The 18,037-nt window shown below is 31.4% G+C and overlaps 1 protein-coding gene across 5 annotated transcripts; it reads right to left on the reverse strand.

The window, feature by feature from the left end:
* Nucleotides 1–10,554: 10,554 nt before the first annotated feature.
* LOC107619456 (uncharacterized) lies at nucleotides 10,555–17,831 on the reverse strand. Of its 5 annotated transcripts, XM_088499943.1 has the most exons (8): nucleotides 17,604–17,831; nucleotides 17,169–17,337; nucleotides 12,546–12,781; nucleotides 12,225–12,459; nucleotides 12,064–12,149; nucleotides 11,541–11,629; nucleotides 11,303–11,410; nucleotides 11,065–11,168 (listed from the first exon to the last, which is right to left on the reverse strand). In XM_088499943.1, the coding sequence occupies exons 2-7, from the start codon at nucleotides 17,274–17,276 to the stop codon at nucleotides 11,316–11,318; spliced, it is 849 nt and encodes a 282-aa protein (XP_088356069.1). In that variant the 5' UTR covers nucleotides 17,277–17,337; nucleotides 17,604–17,831; the 3' UTR covers nucleotides 11,065–11,168; nucleotides 11,303–11,315. The 5 variants fall into 5 exon arrangements, with proteins under 5 accessions (XP_088356068.1, XP_016177239.1, XP_088356067.1 ...); XM_088499942.1 differs by lacking the exon at nucleotides 11,303–11,410 and having other exon boundaries at nucleotides 10,555–11,111; nucleotides 12,564–12,781; XM_016321753.3 differs by lacking the exon at nucleotides 11,303–11,410 and having other exon boundaries at nucleotides 10,555–11,168; nucleotides 12,564–12,781.
* Between the last annotated feature and the right edge of the window lie 206 nt (nucleotides 17,832–18,037).

Genomic DNA, 18,037 nt, shown 5'->3' on the forward strand with positions numbered 1-18,037 from the left:
TAAAGGAGTGAAGAGGAATGGTGAAACTTATGAAATGCAACCTATCTATATGAATACAACTAAATGCAAAGATGTTTCTGTCTACTTGGTCAAAAGTAAATAAGTTCTTCAAGACAAAAATAAATCAGATTTCACTAGTTCAAACCATAGAATAAAAGACAAGTAAACTTGTAAGAAGATAGCTCATGAAAGCAGGGAACATAGAATCAAGCATTGAACCCTCACTGCTAGTGTATATGCACTCTAATCTCTCAAGTGTCTAGGGTTAATTCACTCTACTCTTCTCTAGTCATGCTTTCTTAAACTTTGTTCTTCATCTAACCAATCAACAAATATTTAGTATACCAATGCAAACATCATGAGGTCTTTTCAAGGTTGTAATGGGGCTAAGGTAAGGGTGAGGATATATGTATGGCCAAGTGAGCTATAATATGAATCTTTGACTAACCTAAGTTCTCACCTAACACGCAGACACTCTCTGTAACTCTAAAATCATGCCTAGCTACCCATAATTCCCACTTTTGCATCACATACTTATGTACCAGATTTTTCTTAATTTCACCACATATGCATTGATGTTTTATTAAACTTAGCATTAGGGTAATTTTGTCCCCTTATTTATCTATTCACTTATATTGTAATTTATATATATATATATATATATATACATTGAATCATAAAAGCAAACATAACATATCAATGCACATGAGTTTTTTTCTGGTCTCACATGAGTATGCACCCAAATTCCCAATACTTTTGTCAATAAAATACAGCACACTTTCATCAACCCAAGTTCCCACAGTTCCCCATACTTAATTAATACACAATCTCTATCTTAAGCTAACCAAATATTCACTTGGGGTAATTAATTATTTTTCCGCTTAAGGCTAGTGATGTGGTAAAATATAGAACAAAAGGGGATTAAAAGGCTCAAAGTGGCAAACAAAGGTAGTTGGAAGGGTAGGCTATTTGGGATAAGTGAGCTAATAAAAAATGATGGCCTCAATCATATGCAAGCATGTAAATACACTAAACAATGGACATATAGAATGAAACAAAGCAAAGATTACAATCATAGAGAAGAAAATACATAAGAATAAAATATTATGGCTAAATAATGTAACCATGTAATTAAGCTCAAATCTCACAGGTTGTGTGTTCTTAGCTATAATTCATGTTCCAAATTACAATACTCAAACAAATTTATCACAAATTTTAATTTGAATTAGCGAAATACTATAAAAAGAGTCTTGAAAAAGAAAATACTACTTCAACCAAGTAGTAGCTAAATGCACAAAATCAAACAAATATGCAATCAAACATGCAAATGCAATAACTAATTTAACAAAGAAAATTAAACATTGGTGTTGAGAAGGAAATAGCTAACCCACGGAAGTCGGTATCGACCTCTCCATACTTAAAGATTGCACCGTCCTCGGTGTATGCTAAGATATGCAAGTGGACGGGTTGCTACACTGATGCTTTTCTCCAAAAATTGTGCAGATTGACTTGTCCGTTGTTCCCCCTGTTTAGAAGCTTTTTCTTTCCCCTCTCGGTGGCCATCCTAAAAGAAGAGAAAAAAGAAGAAAAGTAACCCAGAAATAAAGATAAGAAAACAAATAAAATCTGAGTGGGTTAATGCCAAATAATGAGGGTCTCAGCTACATGGTAGCTACAACATGCAAGAGAGAAAATAGTAGAAGCACATGGCATATCGATAGTGCAAAAATTGCAATAAAGGGGAAGAGAGAGTGGTTCATGAAAAACAATATAAATTCATGTCAATGCATAAGGAATACAAGTATCATAAAGGATTAGCATTGACTTAAATAATATTACCCAACAATATAAAACAAGTCACTAAGCACCAAAATAATACAAGAAAAGATACAACAATTGAATAAGAATATTTAACACCGAAGAAAAAGTATCAAATTTAGAAAAGAAAATAAAAACATGCACAAAATTAAAATGTAATGAATGAGAGTATGCAAATGCAATAAGAAAAATAGAATAAAAGAGAATAAGGATGAGAAGTTAAAGAAATGAAGAAGAAGAAAGTAAAAAAGGAGGAAAAAAGAAGGAGAATTGAGAAATAGTGCGCGATGCGTGGGCGCGCATCACGCGTACGCGTGCAAACTGAAATGGCCATACGATGCGTAAGCGTCGCCCACGCGTACGCATGGGTGGTCTGAAAGCGAAAGGACGCGCACGCATCAAGGACGCGTACGCGTGGATGTTTTTGTGCTTCTAGCACAATTCCAGCCCCAGACCATCACAACTCTCTGTTCAGCACGCTATTTAAGCCGATTGCCATATCCACGCGTGCGCGTGCTTGACGCTTATGCGTGGATTTTCCAAGTTGCAAGTGACGCGCACGCGTCCTAGATGCGTAAGCGTGGTTCGAATTGTGCGCAGAGCATACCAGCCGTACGATTCCATCACAACTTTCTGTTCGTTGGATGGGATAGCAAAATTTGGAATCGACGCCCACGCGTGGCCTACACGCATGCGTGGGTTGCCCCTTTTTTTATGCAGGATGAAAAATGCAGAATGCAGATGATTATGCAGAAATTATGAATGAACACTAATAAAAATAAAATAAAATAAAACTAAGAATAAAAATGAAAGATCATACCATGGTGGGCTGTCTCCCACCTAGCACTTTTAGTTAAAATCCTTAAGTTGGACATTTGGCGAGCTCCTTGTCATGGCGCCTTGTGCTTGAACTCATCTTCAAACTTCCACCAATGCTTGGACTTCCAATGAGCTCTAACATCTCCAAGTGAATTTACCAAGCCTTGATGAAATTTTTCACAAGCTTTGAGCTCCCAAAGTTGATCCTCTTGTATGCCCAGATCCCAAATCTTGTTCCTACACCCGTCTGTAAGTGGATCATCATTGTTCCAACCGGGTGGTTTAGCCTTGGAATTCTCATGTAAGCACCCAAACATCCTCCTAGACCCATTCAATTGAGAATTATACCAACCCTTTCAATTAGACCTTGAGCTTCCAACCATAACAAACCTAGGATGGTGTTGCCAACCACTAACCATCTCCCTTTTACTCTTAAAACTGCAGAGAGCTCTAAGTTGTCCATCTGTTTCAAGCAGACCATCTTCAAGTAGGAATATACAGTTTAAGGATAAGAATTTTACCCACTTGAATGTTGTATTGGATGGTAATGGTTTTGGGAGAGGTGTTTCTAATGATCTTGCAAGCTCCACTCCCTTGTGTTCTTTCTTGAAAACTTCCACCTCTTTTCAAGCTTCTGCAACATTAACCTCTTCCTCTTCAACCATGATATGCCTTGGAGGTTGTACACCTTCCTCAACATCAATTTCAAACGTCTTGGAAGGAGGCTCTACGACTTGAGTTTCCCATGGAGGTTCTGCATCTACTAAGTCTTCAACCATTTCCTCTTCTACAATAATTTCGGCTTTCTCTGCTTGCTCTAGTACAGAATCCAATTCCTCCTTGATGACTTCCACCTCTTGACAACTTTCTTCAATTCCCCCTAATTCTTCAACTGCCCCTTCATCTCCAAGGGTCTCTCCTACCTCCACCTTTTGGGCTTCCTCTGGCTTCTTTTGAAATATGAATTCATGAAACCGATCCATTACATCCTTAAGACGATCCCCTCTCTCTTGTTCTATGTCACTAGCATAATTGGGATCGTGTTACTCTTGGATTGATGGATGTGGGTGCTCTTCCATGGAGGGTGGTGATGGGATCGAGAGATTATTATGTAGTTGAGAAGGAAGTGCGCCAGAGCTTGAGGATTGAATATTGGGAATAAAGGATGATTCCACACGAGATATAAGAGCTTGGACAGTAGAGGTGAGACCAGTGAGAGCAGAAGTAAGTGTGGTCTGAAGCTCCTGTTTCCCTTGGTGAAGAACACTAAAGGTGGCATCTGTGGGAGCTTGGGTTGGATAGGAGGGTTCATTTGTTGGGAAAAAGGGTGCATAATGGGAAGGTGGTTCTTCTTGGTAAGGATATGGAGATGGTGAATATTGAGGTGGTGGTTCTTGGGGGTAATTGTGTTGGAATTGGGGTGGGTCTATGTATGGTTCATATGGGGGTTGGTTAGGTGGATATGGACTGGGGTCATATGGAGGTGAATTGTGGGAAGGGGCTTGTGAGTATGGTGGTTCAAAGCTATGTTGAGGAGGGGGTTCATAGGTATATTGTAGTGGGTGTTGATTGTCACGAAGAGGTCCACCATAACTAGTGTCTTGGTAAGCATCATAGAATGGTTGTTGATAATACCTTGAGGTGGTTGTTGCCAAGAGGGTTGATCAAATCCTTGTGGCTCCTCCCATCTGTGATTGTCCCATCCTTGATCCAAGCTCTCATTGTAATCTCCTCTTCCTACAACATGATTGCAACCAAACTCATAGCCAAAGGGGTGAGAATTCAAAATAGCAAGAGAAATAAAAGCTAATAAAAATTAAGAAATATAAACTCCTAAAACTAGAAACACTGACAAAGAAACGAAAAAGCAAAATTATTCACAATATTCACAATAACCAATAATAAGGCATACGTTTGCAATTCCCCGGCAATGGCGCCATTTTGATGAACGGATTTTTGCTAGTAAAGAATTCACAATAAATTCTCGTTGCTAGTATAGTTTCTAAACCAACAAAGAATCCTTTCATACAAAAATTTTGGTTGTCACTAAAACAAACCCAATAAAATTAAACCAAAGTATTTAAACCTCGGGTCATCTCTCAACGAATTGCAGGAAAGTGTTCTTGTTATTGGTTATGAGTTTTCTGAGAAATTTTAAGAGTTGGAGAACAGAAAAATAAATTATTGTAAATTAAAGCAATGAAAATTAACAAGAGAATTTATATAATTAAAATAAAAGCCTTGGCTAGGAGAAGATTAATTGGAAGTTCTATCCTTGTTGGATTTCTCAAGATTAATAGTAATAGGTTGTTGTTTCTACTTAGTTAACCCTTACCGAATAAAGAAAAGTCAAGTAGGGAGCCAACTTCTATTCAAAAGTCCTAATCCTCTCCCTTGGGAAGGATTAATGTTAGTGACCAGAGAGCCAGCCAACAACTTCCAATCAAAATTACCTCTTGAGTCTTCCAACTCAAGGATCTCCTATTAAATATTAATCAACTCCAAAGCCAAGTTAGAAGCCTACTCCATTGACATGGATGCCAATTTCACATACATGTAAAGAGAGTAGTGAGAAGACATGATAATTGGACTCAATTGAAAATAATCAAGAAATAATGAAATTAAATAGAAAAGTATCTTTGCATTAATTAATTCCAAAATCGATGTTATCCATATAAATCTAAACAAAGTAAATGGGGAATAAAAAGAGTAAAGGAATACGAAACAAACTAGAATGATAAAGACTTCAACGGAGGTAGTAACTCTTTTCAATATCCAACTCAAAAGTATAAAACTAGGAATCCTAAAACCTAGAGAGAGGCTCTCTCTAGAAAACTACATCTAAAACCTAAATTGTGAATAATGAGAAGTGTCCCCTCATTCCTCCACTCTGCAGCCTCTAATCTGTGTTTTTTGGACCGAGAACTGGGTCAAAAACAGCCCAGAAATCGCTGGGGGTGAATCTTGATACGCTGAATTTTCACAGATGCACGCGTGCGCGTGATACACGCGGGCGCGCCACTTATCTACAGAGTAACCATAGCAAATTACATATCACTTTGAAGCCCCAGATGTCAAATTTCCAACACAACTGGAACCGCCTCATTTGGACCTTTGTAGCTCAAGTTATGGTCAGTTAAGTACGAAGTGGTTAGGTTGGACAGCTTAGCAATTCCTTCATTTTCTTGTATTCCTTCCACTTTTGTATGCTTCCTTTCCAACCTCTAAGCCATTCCTGTCCTATAAACCCTGAAAACACTTAACAAATATATCACGGCATCGAAAGGTAATAAGAGAGGATTAAACATAGCAAATTTAAGGCCAAAGAAGCATGTTTTCAATCATAGCACAAAATTAGGAAGGAAAATGTAAAACATGCGAATTCTATAAATAAGTGTGAGAATAGTGGATAGAATCCACTCAATTTAGCATAAAATATACCATGAAATAGTGGTGCATCAGTGTGCGTCCGCACAAGGGTGTGTGCTCGCACATATCAGAAATCATGAAATTCTGCAACCTTGCAGAATTTCAAATTTTTAACACCAACTTTGAATGATCATAACTTCCTCTACAAAATTCCAATTTTCACAAACTTTATATCAATTTAAAGGGTTTTCAAAGATATTTAATTCTAAACAAATTTCAATCAATTTTAAAAATCGAGGCAAAAGTTATGATCAGATAAGTTCACCAAAAATCTATTTTTACCAAAAATCACAAATCCTTAACTTCACCAAAATTCACAATTCAAAGCCAAACTAATCATACCCCAAACAATACTAAACAACATCAAGGTCTATACCAAATCTTTCTCAACCACTTCAACCATTCAAGCATATAAACCATTTAATACTTACCTCATCTAACTCTAAATTCAATCTAACATCACATCCAGTTTCCTTAATACCACCATTCAAATTCTCAACAACCATATCAAATCCTATCATTCAGTATCTCAATTTATCAACTCTTAAACAATCATCTCCACTTACCAACAATATCAATATGCATTCATAATCATCAACCATATCACAAACCTCCATCAACAACAATAAGTCTCATATTCATTATCAACCTTCATAATAATTAAAATACCAATAATCATCATCAAATCATATAATCATTAATATCCTTTATTCCAAACCACCACAACATTTTACCTTAACTATTTACCTTAAATTTCCACAATCCTCATTATCCACCAATATAACTAATCACCATAAATACTCATCAATACCCATAATTCCCAATAATCACCATCAAATACACTAATCCAATATAACCAACAATTACATCAATTCAGATATAATTATTTATGCACCAATATCATTCAATCCTATCTTAGGGTCAACTAGTCTAAGTATCCAGGAACATTACATATTATATAAAGGAAACCAAAACCATACCTTGACCGATTTCTAAACGCTCCAAACACAAAAATGAAACCACTAAACTTGATCCAAAGCCTCAACCAACTCCAACAAATACCAAGGTTCAAACTAACAACACATATATCACCAAAGTCAAAACCTAAGATACATAAAACAACTAAAGGGTTTAGTGAAACCTTAACTTACCCAACGAGATTAGGGGTAAAAATCCAACAATTACCCGCTACTAGAGATCACCTAAACAAGCAAAACCACAAAATCTACGCAAAACTATAACCTCAAAATTGCAGAAATCTAGGGCACAAAACTAGGAAGTAAGGTGCAGTTTCTTACCAGATTTGCTCGAATAGAAATGTAGAGCTCGACAAGAGCTTCGCGTGGCCACAAACAGCTCGTCAATCGGAGCTCCGGATCAAAAGTTATGGAGTTTTGAAGGAGGAGGTGAATAGTGTTTTCTTCTTCTTCCTCCTCTCCTCTCAATTTCTGCTGTGTGTGTTTTAATGGAGAATGGGTTCATTAATGAGCCCTTATATATGTTGGACTTGGGTCCAACTTGGGTCCGGTCCAACCTGTTAGCGTTTTTAGCCCATTCGCCCCAACTTTGGGCCAAACCTTTAACACTAACGCCCGGTTTTCCATTCCTAATATGTTTCTAGGATTTTTGACTGTTTTCACTTTTTCTCGCATAGAACCGGACAGACTTAAACCGGTTTGACTGGTTCAACTGTCGGTTTGCGATTTTTCAGGGTTTTTCACAGAAAACACATTTTCTGACTCGAAAAGACCTACAGAGTCCAAAAATCATATTTAAATCCCCAACTAATTTTTATAATTTCTATTTTATTCTTGATCATTCTAAGTTCAGAATTTTACTAATCTTTTAATTAAATTATATTTTTTTAACCCTCTTTTTATCAGAAAATGACCATAACACCCGTTTTATTCTTATCTACTTGTTTCATAGGATTAAAACTATTTTTTCTAACCTCTTTTAACCCCTGAGCACGTTGCTTTTCAGCTTTTTTGGTGCTAAAATTTCTAGATACACACTTTTACATTTTTATTCACTTTTAATAACATTTAAGGCTTGAAACTTAAACCCCAAGTGCTCCTTTAATTTTCAGTTGTCCCATACGAGGGTAATGCTCCATTGAGCGAGCATTTGTCAACATCCTCCTCCCGCTAATCACGAACATACTGCTGCTCGAGTTGTACTACCTCTTCTACTGACACGACAGAGAGAAATTTGGCTCCGTGCGAACATAAAAAACCTTCATCATCGAATCCATCGCCAGCACCACCTGACTAGGAACTATGTTCCCCCACATAGGATAGGAGGTTTGGCCATGGTGGGAGACTTTCTTGGGACGGCGGCGTTGGTGTGGGTTGGCACTAGTGTCAGTGAGGTCAACGTTAGTGACGAAGAAGACACCTTCAATGGTGGAAGGAATGGTGGCGGCTGCACTAGGAGCGCTTGGATATTTTAGGGCTTATTTGGGCAAACTTTTAAGAAAAGATCTTTTTTTGAGTTATTTTTTTTAAAAATATTTTATGAAAAAGTAAAAATAATTTTACGTTTGGATATCTCATACAAAAATATCTTTGTATTTATCAATTATGTTTATGTATAACACTATAAAAGTACTTTTTTCTTTTTTTATTATGTAAAAATTATTTTTACTAAGAAAAAAAGATATAAATTATAACTTCTCAAAAAAGATATTTTCTTATTTTTCTAGTGCTTTTACTTTTACTACAAAAAATTTAACAAATACGCTAAAAAATAAAAAAAAAATTTCATTGAAAAAAAGTTTTTTTTTTATTAACTTAATGACGCCCAAACAAACACTTAGCCTTGAGAGGATATTTTAATTTATTTAAAATTAACCCAACTTATATTTTAGATTTTTTTAAAACTAAGTTCAAAATTTTAAAGTCTAGTATAATTAAATAATTCTAATTTTAAAAGAGTATTTTTTATCTTTTTGAAATTAACTAATAGGTATTTTGATCTTCTTAAAATTAAATTCTAATTCCTAATACAAATTAAACAATCTTATTTTATAATTAATACTAAAAGGGTATTTTGTCTTTTTAAAATCAACAAAAAGTTATTTTAGTCTTTTTATAATTAAATTTTAATTTCTAATACCATTAAAGAATCTTAATTCTAAAAGAGATATTTTAGTCTTTTAAAATAAAAAAATATATTAATCTTTTTAAAATTAAATTTAAATTTATTTATAATTAAAATAATCAAAATCATTCCTAAAATATTATTTTTTTCTTTCCAAGTAAATATTTAAAGGGATACTTTAGTATTTTAAAACTTAATTTTTAAAAGAGACATTTTAGTCTTATAATTTAATTAAAGGGTATATTAGTTGTTTTAAAATTAAACTTATAATTTAAAATATAATTAAAAATTTTAATATTAAAAAATTATTTATAAAGATATTTTTGTATTTTTAGAAAAAAATGAAAACACTTTGTGAAAAAATTAAAAAGATATTTGTTTTTTTGAAATTAGCCAAAAGGATATTTTGTTCATTTCATAATTAATAGCAAAGGTCTTTTAGTATATTACGTAATATATATTTTAAAAAAATAAATAAAAAATAAATATTGACATAGATAATATGATACACGTATCATATTTTTATTCATCTAGATATTTTCATCATACTCATATATACAAATTAGTCATCATACCAAAACAAACACCTAATAAAAATAATAAATACATTGATTTCCTAATAAAGTTTAAAAATGTAGAATAAATAAAAGATTAATTACTAATTTGATATATAAAAAATTTAACCGCTGATAAAAAAAGTTTTTGAAAAATGTCATCAACGAAACAGTCCCAAATGATTTGATAATACGATAAAAAAAACTAATAAATATTATGTTTTTTGTAAATAACAAAAAACTTTTATATTTAATAAATGACTTATTTATTAGATCTAAACTTTGTAGAAATATTTGAATAAATATTTAGAAGGTGTACAAAAATATTTGGAGCAAAATTTAATCTCTAAATTTTTCTTATTTTTCAAAAAAATATAATCATTCACAATAAAAAATTTTGTTTAAAAAATTCGATAAACAAAAAATTACCAAATTTTAAAGATAAAAATATCTTATTTTTTTAATAATACTTCTAAAATTTTGTATCAAAATTTGGCCTCAAACCATTTTTTAGTATTTTTAATATCTAGTTCTTTTTTTGTCGTGTTATAAAATCTTTCACGAACTTATTTGTCGTTAGCATATTTTAGCGTTTGTTTTGCCATTGATACGAATTTTCGAGTGCCATTTTAGTAGTTTACTCATAAATAAATAAATAAATACATAAAAGAGCAGCAATATTAATTCATAGTCTGTCTTTATAACAAAAGTCAAAAGTAAACACAAAAAAAACAGACACATAACTAAAATAAGAGTTTAATTTTAATACACTGAAGTGTAAATCATTTTATACAGTCGTACAATCACATACATTCTTTTGTATGATCATTCATGCAGTCAAGGTAAAAAGTTGTTATTTTTGCTGATGTAGCATTACTTAATTAGATGCACACAATGCATCAAAATTAAAGTCCCAAAATAATTATACAAAAGTTTAGTCACTTCCAAAATGCAAATGCTAACCTCTTCAAAAAAAAAAAAAAAGTCCCTCAGTTTATATAAACTAAAATTTACATTGCTTAAGGTCACACATCTTTTTAAGATGTACTTCTGAACATTTCTCAGAACTACTGCAAAACTTCTAATGCCGGAGTCAGATTCACCAGAATAAACAAGCAAAAGAGTAGTTATTAGTTAGTTGATCCACACGAACCAGAATTTACAGGGAAGATCGGCATGCGAAGAAGTTGAAGTCAGGGTGGAACACGTTGAGCTGCTTCAACCATGAGTTTGCAGCATTGTATAAACATGTTACCTTTTCATTCACATGTGATGATGGAGTTAACCAGATATCTCCCTGCATTCTATAGGTGGCTAGGCCAAAAGGCGACACTGATATGCTGCCGCTGTTCTTCCTCTTGGACTTCTCCCCCACCACCATTCCCCACCCTGTCGGAAAACATACGTCATTCTCTATGTTGATTTCAGCACAAATGTTATCACAGTCTGCCGAAACACAAGAAAATTAGTTATAAACTTGCAAAATTGTTGTAATTACAACTACAATTGAGCCTTGGCTCGCTAAATAAGATTAATTATATTGATCAAATGACGTCATGGGATCCAAGTGTAAATCATACGTGTTTAAAACCATTATTGACCAGTTGCAATCCGAACATGCAATGATAGATATACTTGTTTTATATGAATGCCCACTTCCATGAAGACAACTTCATGTGAAAATAATACTGCAAATATTTAGATGATTCAGTTAGACATGTCAAACTATCTATGGGTTCATAATATTATTTTCACATAAAGATATTTTCATGGAAGTAATCACTTTTTACATATCATACACCAGCTAGTTTTAGATACCTTGAAAAGAAGAAGACAATGTATGGTAAGTGAGGAAACACGTTGTCAAGGCCTTATCTTTCTGACTTGGTATGGCGTAAATCGGATACCTATTGATGATAAATCAGTATAAGATCTATCAAGCACTGAAACCAAGAGAATCCAGACAAGGAGAAACATTGTAAAAGAAACTTATGATTCTTGTATATGAATTCACAAAGAAACAGAACCAAATGTTGATCAAGAGTACAAGACTAAGGCCCAGCTTCTTTTCTATATCATTAAGAAACATAGTCATAAACATAATCTTGTCGAAAGGAACATAACCTCAGATAAATTATTTATTTAAATTGAAATTTCGCAACAATTTAGGGCCACCTGTTATCAAGAAGTTGTTATTTTTGGATAATTCAAAACGCAATCTGAAGTTCTCACAAGAGCTAATTGAAAAGGTGAAGCTTTATTTGTGAATTGTGAAGTGTAAAACAAAATCAAGGCCACTTTCATTACGGGCAGAATTAAAAGAACAATAATTTAAACTCACCAAGAAACAGCCATCCAAGAAGCCGGAGAAAGATCCACACTCTTCAACGTCATTAATGCCGGATAGCTTCTAGCTAATTCAATTATCTGGTGTGAGAAACAATCATAGTCTATGAGTGAACATACAAACACATTTGCAATGGCGAAGTTAAGGGCAACTACCTTATCTGCTAACGGGAGCCGGTTATATGGAGAACTCTTCTCCATGTACTCCAAGTAAAGGTAACCAAGCATATCCCTCGTGGGCCAAGAACCTACCTGGTCAGAGCTTGAATTGAAGGAATTAGCATCCCACGATTCACTAGAATTGTTACTTAATGACCTTGATAGTTTATCGCTGCTATCATCACTCCAGCAATCACATTCCAATTCAACTACGTTATCCTCTCTCCGTCCCCTAGATAAGAACAATTCTTTTGATACATCAACAAGCATGTAAACCTCATATTCTCTATTGAAAAGTACAATGTACCATAGCATTACCCTTGGCTTTTACCATACCTAGAAGCTGCAACAGACTTAGTGCTGTAGATTTGGATAGCGGACAGATACGGAACATAGAATTGCATTAGAGTTTCCCCACTTTCGCGCATCACCGGTGTACCGGCACCATATGCACTCCATTCAGAATAGCAGTCCCAAAGATCTTTCAGAGTGAAGTATTCAATTGTGTCCTTAACAGGAGGTAGCCATTGACTATTTAGATCATTTGAGCATCTCTGCAAAATTCATTATATATGCAACACAAATTAAGGGATGATATTATTGCCATTGCTAACACAACATTATCTCCACTACAGTAAGACAAACCATGCAATGCTAGCCATTAAAGGAATCTACACCTATCATTTAACCTTCAAGTAACAAGTCAAGGAATTTATCCTAGTAATTGCAATATCACAAACTATTCACACATACACTAATTATGAGCAGAGATAGATATAAAATAGGTGAATGCTACCGAACCCCTCTAAAATAACATGTAAGTTACCCTTCATTATGTGTCACATTGTAATTGGTCCTTATTTTAACCATAGTTGGGGCGCCAACATCATCGCCATCTACTGCCCTCCCACACAACCTCTCTTCCCAGTATAGCCAGCGTCTCTTTTTGCCATGGATCACTTCTTACCCACATAATTAATGGTTAATTTGGTTATTAAATTTTTTTATTAAAAAAATATATCTTTATTTAATTACGTGATGGAACATATATTTATATGTAAAATATAATATAATAAAATAAATCTATTCAAAGTATTTAAAAGTATAATTAAAATCATGAACATACAAATATAATAATAAAATTTGTACTCCAAACAAATAAACATATTTTTTTATCATACATATATTATTTAAAAAATAAATATATTATTAAAATTAATAACAGAAATTTAAAATGATAAAATTCAACTTTTTTTACCGCATTTTTTATAGTATTTTTATTTTTTTAATTTTTAATTTATTAGTATTTTATTATTTAATTAATAATTAAACAAATTATTTGTATGAAAATTTATTTTTTGTATTATATTAGAAAAGAGACCAATATAACAGTTTAAAAAATAAATTGTATAAATATTTAAGAGATAAATATGAAATACATATCTAAGTAATGTTTAGATTGGTTATTAAATTTTTTTATTAAAACAAATCTTTATTTAATTACACGATAGAACATATATTCATATGTAAAATATAATATAATAACTCTATTTAGAGTACTTAAAAGTATAATTAAAATCAGAAAAAACATATTTTTTATCGTACATAAATTATTTTTAAAAAAAATAAATTGTTAAAGTTAATAACACAAATTTAAAATGACAAAATCTAACGTTCTTACAAGTATTTTTTATAGTATTTTTATTCTTTTAATTTTTAATTTATTCGTACTTTATTATTTAATTATATTTTACATATAAATATATGTTCTATCACGTAATTAAATAAAGATATATTTTTTTAATAAAAAAATTTAATAACCAAATTAAACCATTAATTATGTGGGTAAGAAGTGATCCATGGCAAAAAGAGACGCTGGCTATTCTGGGAAGAGAGGTTGTGTGGGAGGGCAGTAGATGGTAATGACGTTGGTGCTCCAACTATGGTTAAGATAAGGACCAATTACAATGTGACACATAATGAAGGGTAACTTACATGTTATTTTAGAGGGAGTTGAGTAGCATTCACCTATAAAATATTCCTAGTCACATAACATTTACAAAAAATAAAATATTTTTATTAAGTTTTAAATATATTTGGATATATTTTTTAAGAAAAATAATTTGCTTTATCTAAAAGCTAATAATACCTTGTTTTAAAAAAAACAAAAACAAAAGACGTTTTTAAGGTTTAAAAACTCTTTTTTAAAAGTCTATCCAAATATAAATAATTTTTGTCTATTAAAAACGATCTTTTTAATAAATAAAAAAAATACTTATTTCAAAAGTCAATCTAAATTTACTCTAATACTAATTATAATTAGGAAATAAAGACAAATGTTGTAGGGACTATTTTTTATATATTTTTAGTGTATTTTTTATTTTGTATTAAAAATAATTAATAAAAAGTTAAAAAAAAAAAATTTACTTTTCATACCATAAAAAATTGCATAAAATAAATTACACAAAGAAAAATACAAATATAATTTCACATTCATGATTAGTATGATTTATGACAAGGCCAATTATTCAAACCAAACTTTTAACATGCTAGCAACACATGGCGCGACCAGTATCCAGTCACAGTCACACTTGGGGCTAGGTGAAGCCATGAGAATCACGTGGCACTCAACAACTTCAAAAATAACTTTTGAGGTTTATTTTAAAAGAAAATTTGAAAAAAGGACGAAAACTTAAACTAAAGATTGAAAAAGAAAATAAAACAATAGTAGTAGTATGCTGTGTTGCAAATTTAGTCATTGTCGTTTTAACTTATTTTGGATAAATTAACAAATTAGTGTATGTTGAAACAAAAGCAAATAAAATAAAATAGAACTCCCATTTAAGAATTGAAGAAAGTAATATAATACATGTCAATTTTTAACACGTATAAAATTAGCTATCATGTGGTGCATGCTTAATTGTTAATTAGAACCACCCAATTTTTAGTGTATATTAGTATATATCTATATATCTATATATATAATCATCCAATGGAAAGCAGAGACATATATATTTCTTTATCTCAAGTATCACAAAAGTCCAAGCTAATGAATTCCTTAACAGAATCCCGCAGATTATGCTAACACCGAGAAATAAAAAAATATTTTATTTTAATTTTAAGAAGCATATAGACTTAGAAACATCAAACAACCGTGTCTTTACTCTATGATTAACCCTAATATATAGGAATACTAGTTGAAATATTATGGTACTTTGTGGATAATGTACGTTAATTAATTTTCAATTAAGTGAGAAAGGGACACGTCAGAGAAGATAATATCTGAATGGTGGTGGCATCAAACGAATATTCTTGTACACTGAGACACTTAGACAAAGGCAAGTTTTGATTGACCTTGACCCTGGTTTTAACGATGCTGTTTGACCCACAACACAATGACCACATCATTCCGATTTTCTCCCCCCTTTTATTTATTAATTATTATGGATTTTACCCGTCGTAAATTTATTTATTTATTTATTTTTTCAACCATATTATCTAGACTGATTTTTTTATATGAAAAAAATATTAGTATTTTTTAAAAATAGAATTATTTGGTGTAATTACAGATGGGTAAATTTTTTTGGAGAAAAGTCAACACGTGGAAGTGTGCTGGAGAGCGTATTGGACACGTGGTAACATATTGGCCAACACGTGGAGAGCGTATTGAATGATTTCCACGATACTATAATACACTTCAAATATCAATATTTAACCAAAACACCATCTCTATTTTCATATTAAAAATAATTTCTATATTATCTAACACTAAAAATTAATCTCTCATATAAAATATATATTAAATATAAAATATATATTTAAAATAAATTAAATAATATATTTATTTCTCTATAAATATATAATAACTATTTAGTAATTAATTTTTAATATACATATAATATTTTTAAATTTTTATAAAATTTTATTTTTATTTATTAAATTATATTAAATATATATTAAAATAAGCTATTAAATTAATATAAAATAAAATATATATCAAAATATAAAATATATATTAAAAATAAACTAATTATATATTTATATAAAAAACTAATTCTATGATTTTCATGAGTGATATGTAAATTTAGTTTAATTTATCTTTTATAATAAATTTTAAATTTTTAAAAATGATTTGCTTTTATATTTTAAAATTAAATATAAATTTTTCTTTTTTTAATAAATTAAACACCACTTTTTAAACAAAAAAAAAAATCACTTTATTAATATCCGAATAATTAAAGGAGTGACTGACTCTGACTAGTCATTCCCTTATCTTGTTATGGTTAAAATTTTAAAAATAATGATTACCGCAGAATCACTGACTCTCGGTATTCCCTCTATTAGTCCGAAGGGAGAAATAGAAAGGAGAAACAATGAAACATCAACCGAACGAAGTGAAACCACTTTCAGAATCATAATCATCACATAAATTAAAGAAAATTTAAAATAACATGGAAAAAAAATAATAACATACAATCAAAACTAATCACACCAAGATCACAAATAAAAGGAATTATTTTAAATTAAAGATACGATCATTTATGATTATTAAAACTATTTGTGCAGAGAAAGCTAGGCGTCCTTTATCTTAAGTAGTTATCTAAGTTTTACACCCCCCTTTTATCGACGGCTAAATTGGATTAGAAAGCAAATTCATGATCGGACAGAATTTTCAAAATATTTAGGGGATCTCTAAAATATACAAAGAAAAGATAATCCAAACTTATAATAATAATAATAATAATAATAAAAGGCCCCTATGCCACTATTCCCACCCGAGTGAAAGAAATCTCTGCTCCCTGTAACGGTGACATGAATTAATTTGGACCACGATTTAATAAAACTGGGAAACGAAAAAAACAAACTCCCAATAGAAATCGAAAAACAAGTTAAATCAAAATTAAATTAAAAATAAAAATTAACCAAGAAAAAAATATTTACCTTATGGAGAGTCCTTGAAGGAACATCTGGTGTGACACATTGGAGAAAGCGTTCCAAATTTGATATGTAGCTTCTGGAACTACACCTTGTCGATGATGATGAGACCATAATTTTCCCGAGAAAGTGACAGAAAATTCTCTCTCTCTGAGCCTCAATTCCTCAGGATTGACTAGCAATAAAAGAAATATATACAATAATTTAAGAACTCTTTTTCTCAATCATATGATAATTTCTTTTTGGAAAAACAAATAATAATAGCTGGGAAGATAAAAAGACGGATTTTTTCTTAAAATCCAAGTTTCCGATTCGGGAGAGATTTCGTTAGGATTTTGAGAGCGATGATGGAGAATAAAAGAACATGACTAGATGTCAGCATTGTCAATCATTGAAAAAAAAGGAATTAATTAGAAAAAAGAGAGACAAATTGCTACCAACCTTCACCAAATTCCGAATGAAATAAGGGGAATAAAAGAAAAGATTCTATTTTCCTTTTCTCTTCCTTTACATGGGTGAATTCGTTGAAGTGTTCAGCGTTTTCTCTTGAAGACCATAGAAACGAAGTGAATGAAGAAGTATGAAAGGGTGGGTAGGTACTGAGACTGCTACAAAGAAAGAGAGAGAGAGAGAAGAGTCTGTAACTCTTTATAGTTTCTTTCTTTTTTTCTTTTAATCTGTTACTTTTAAATTTTAATTATGTGAGAGCTCAATCAGTTTTTTCTATTTATTATTTAAAAAGGAGTTTTAAAAGAGAGAGAGATTAATAAATTAATTAATATAGAGTAATATTAATTGAAAAAAGGGGAAAAAAAACCAAAGAGGATGGGATTTTTTTGAAATTAAAATAAAAAAATTATTATTTTTTCAAATCT

Source organism: Arachis ipaensis, chromosome B9 (genome assembly GCF_059453495.1).
Source record: "Arachis ipaensis isolate K30076 ecotype BB chromosome B9, ASM5945349v1, whole genome shotgun sequence".
In the NCBI taxonomy this organism is placed as follows: Eukaryota; Viridiplantae; Streptophyta; class Magnoliopsida; order Fabales; family Fabaceae; genus Arachis; species Arachis ipaensis.

What these genes read in the sequence shown, in the direction of transcription:
- LOC107619456 (XM_016321752.3), bottom strand. Translation starts at nt 17,276, where the DNA reads ATGGTCTCATCATCATCGACAAGGTGTAGTTCCAGAAGCTACATATCA. An exon ending in CTTCAAGGACTCTCCATAAG is followed by an intron (nt 12,782 to 17,168) that starts GTAAATATTTTT and finishes TGAATTTTGCAG; the next exon opens with AGATGCTCAAATGATCTAAA. An exon ending in GGCTCCCGTTAGCAGATAAG is followed by an intron (nt 12,150 to 12,224) that starts GTAGTTGCCCTT and finishes TTCTCACACCAG; the next exon opens with ATAATTGAATTAGCTAGAAG.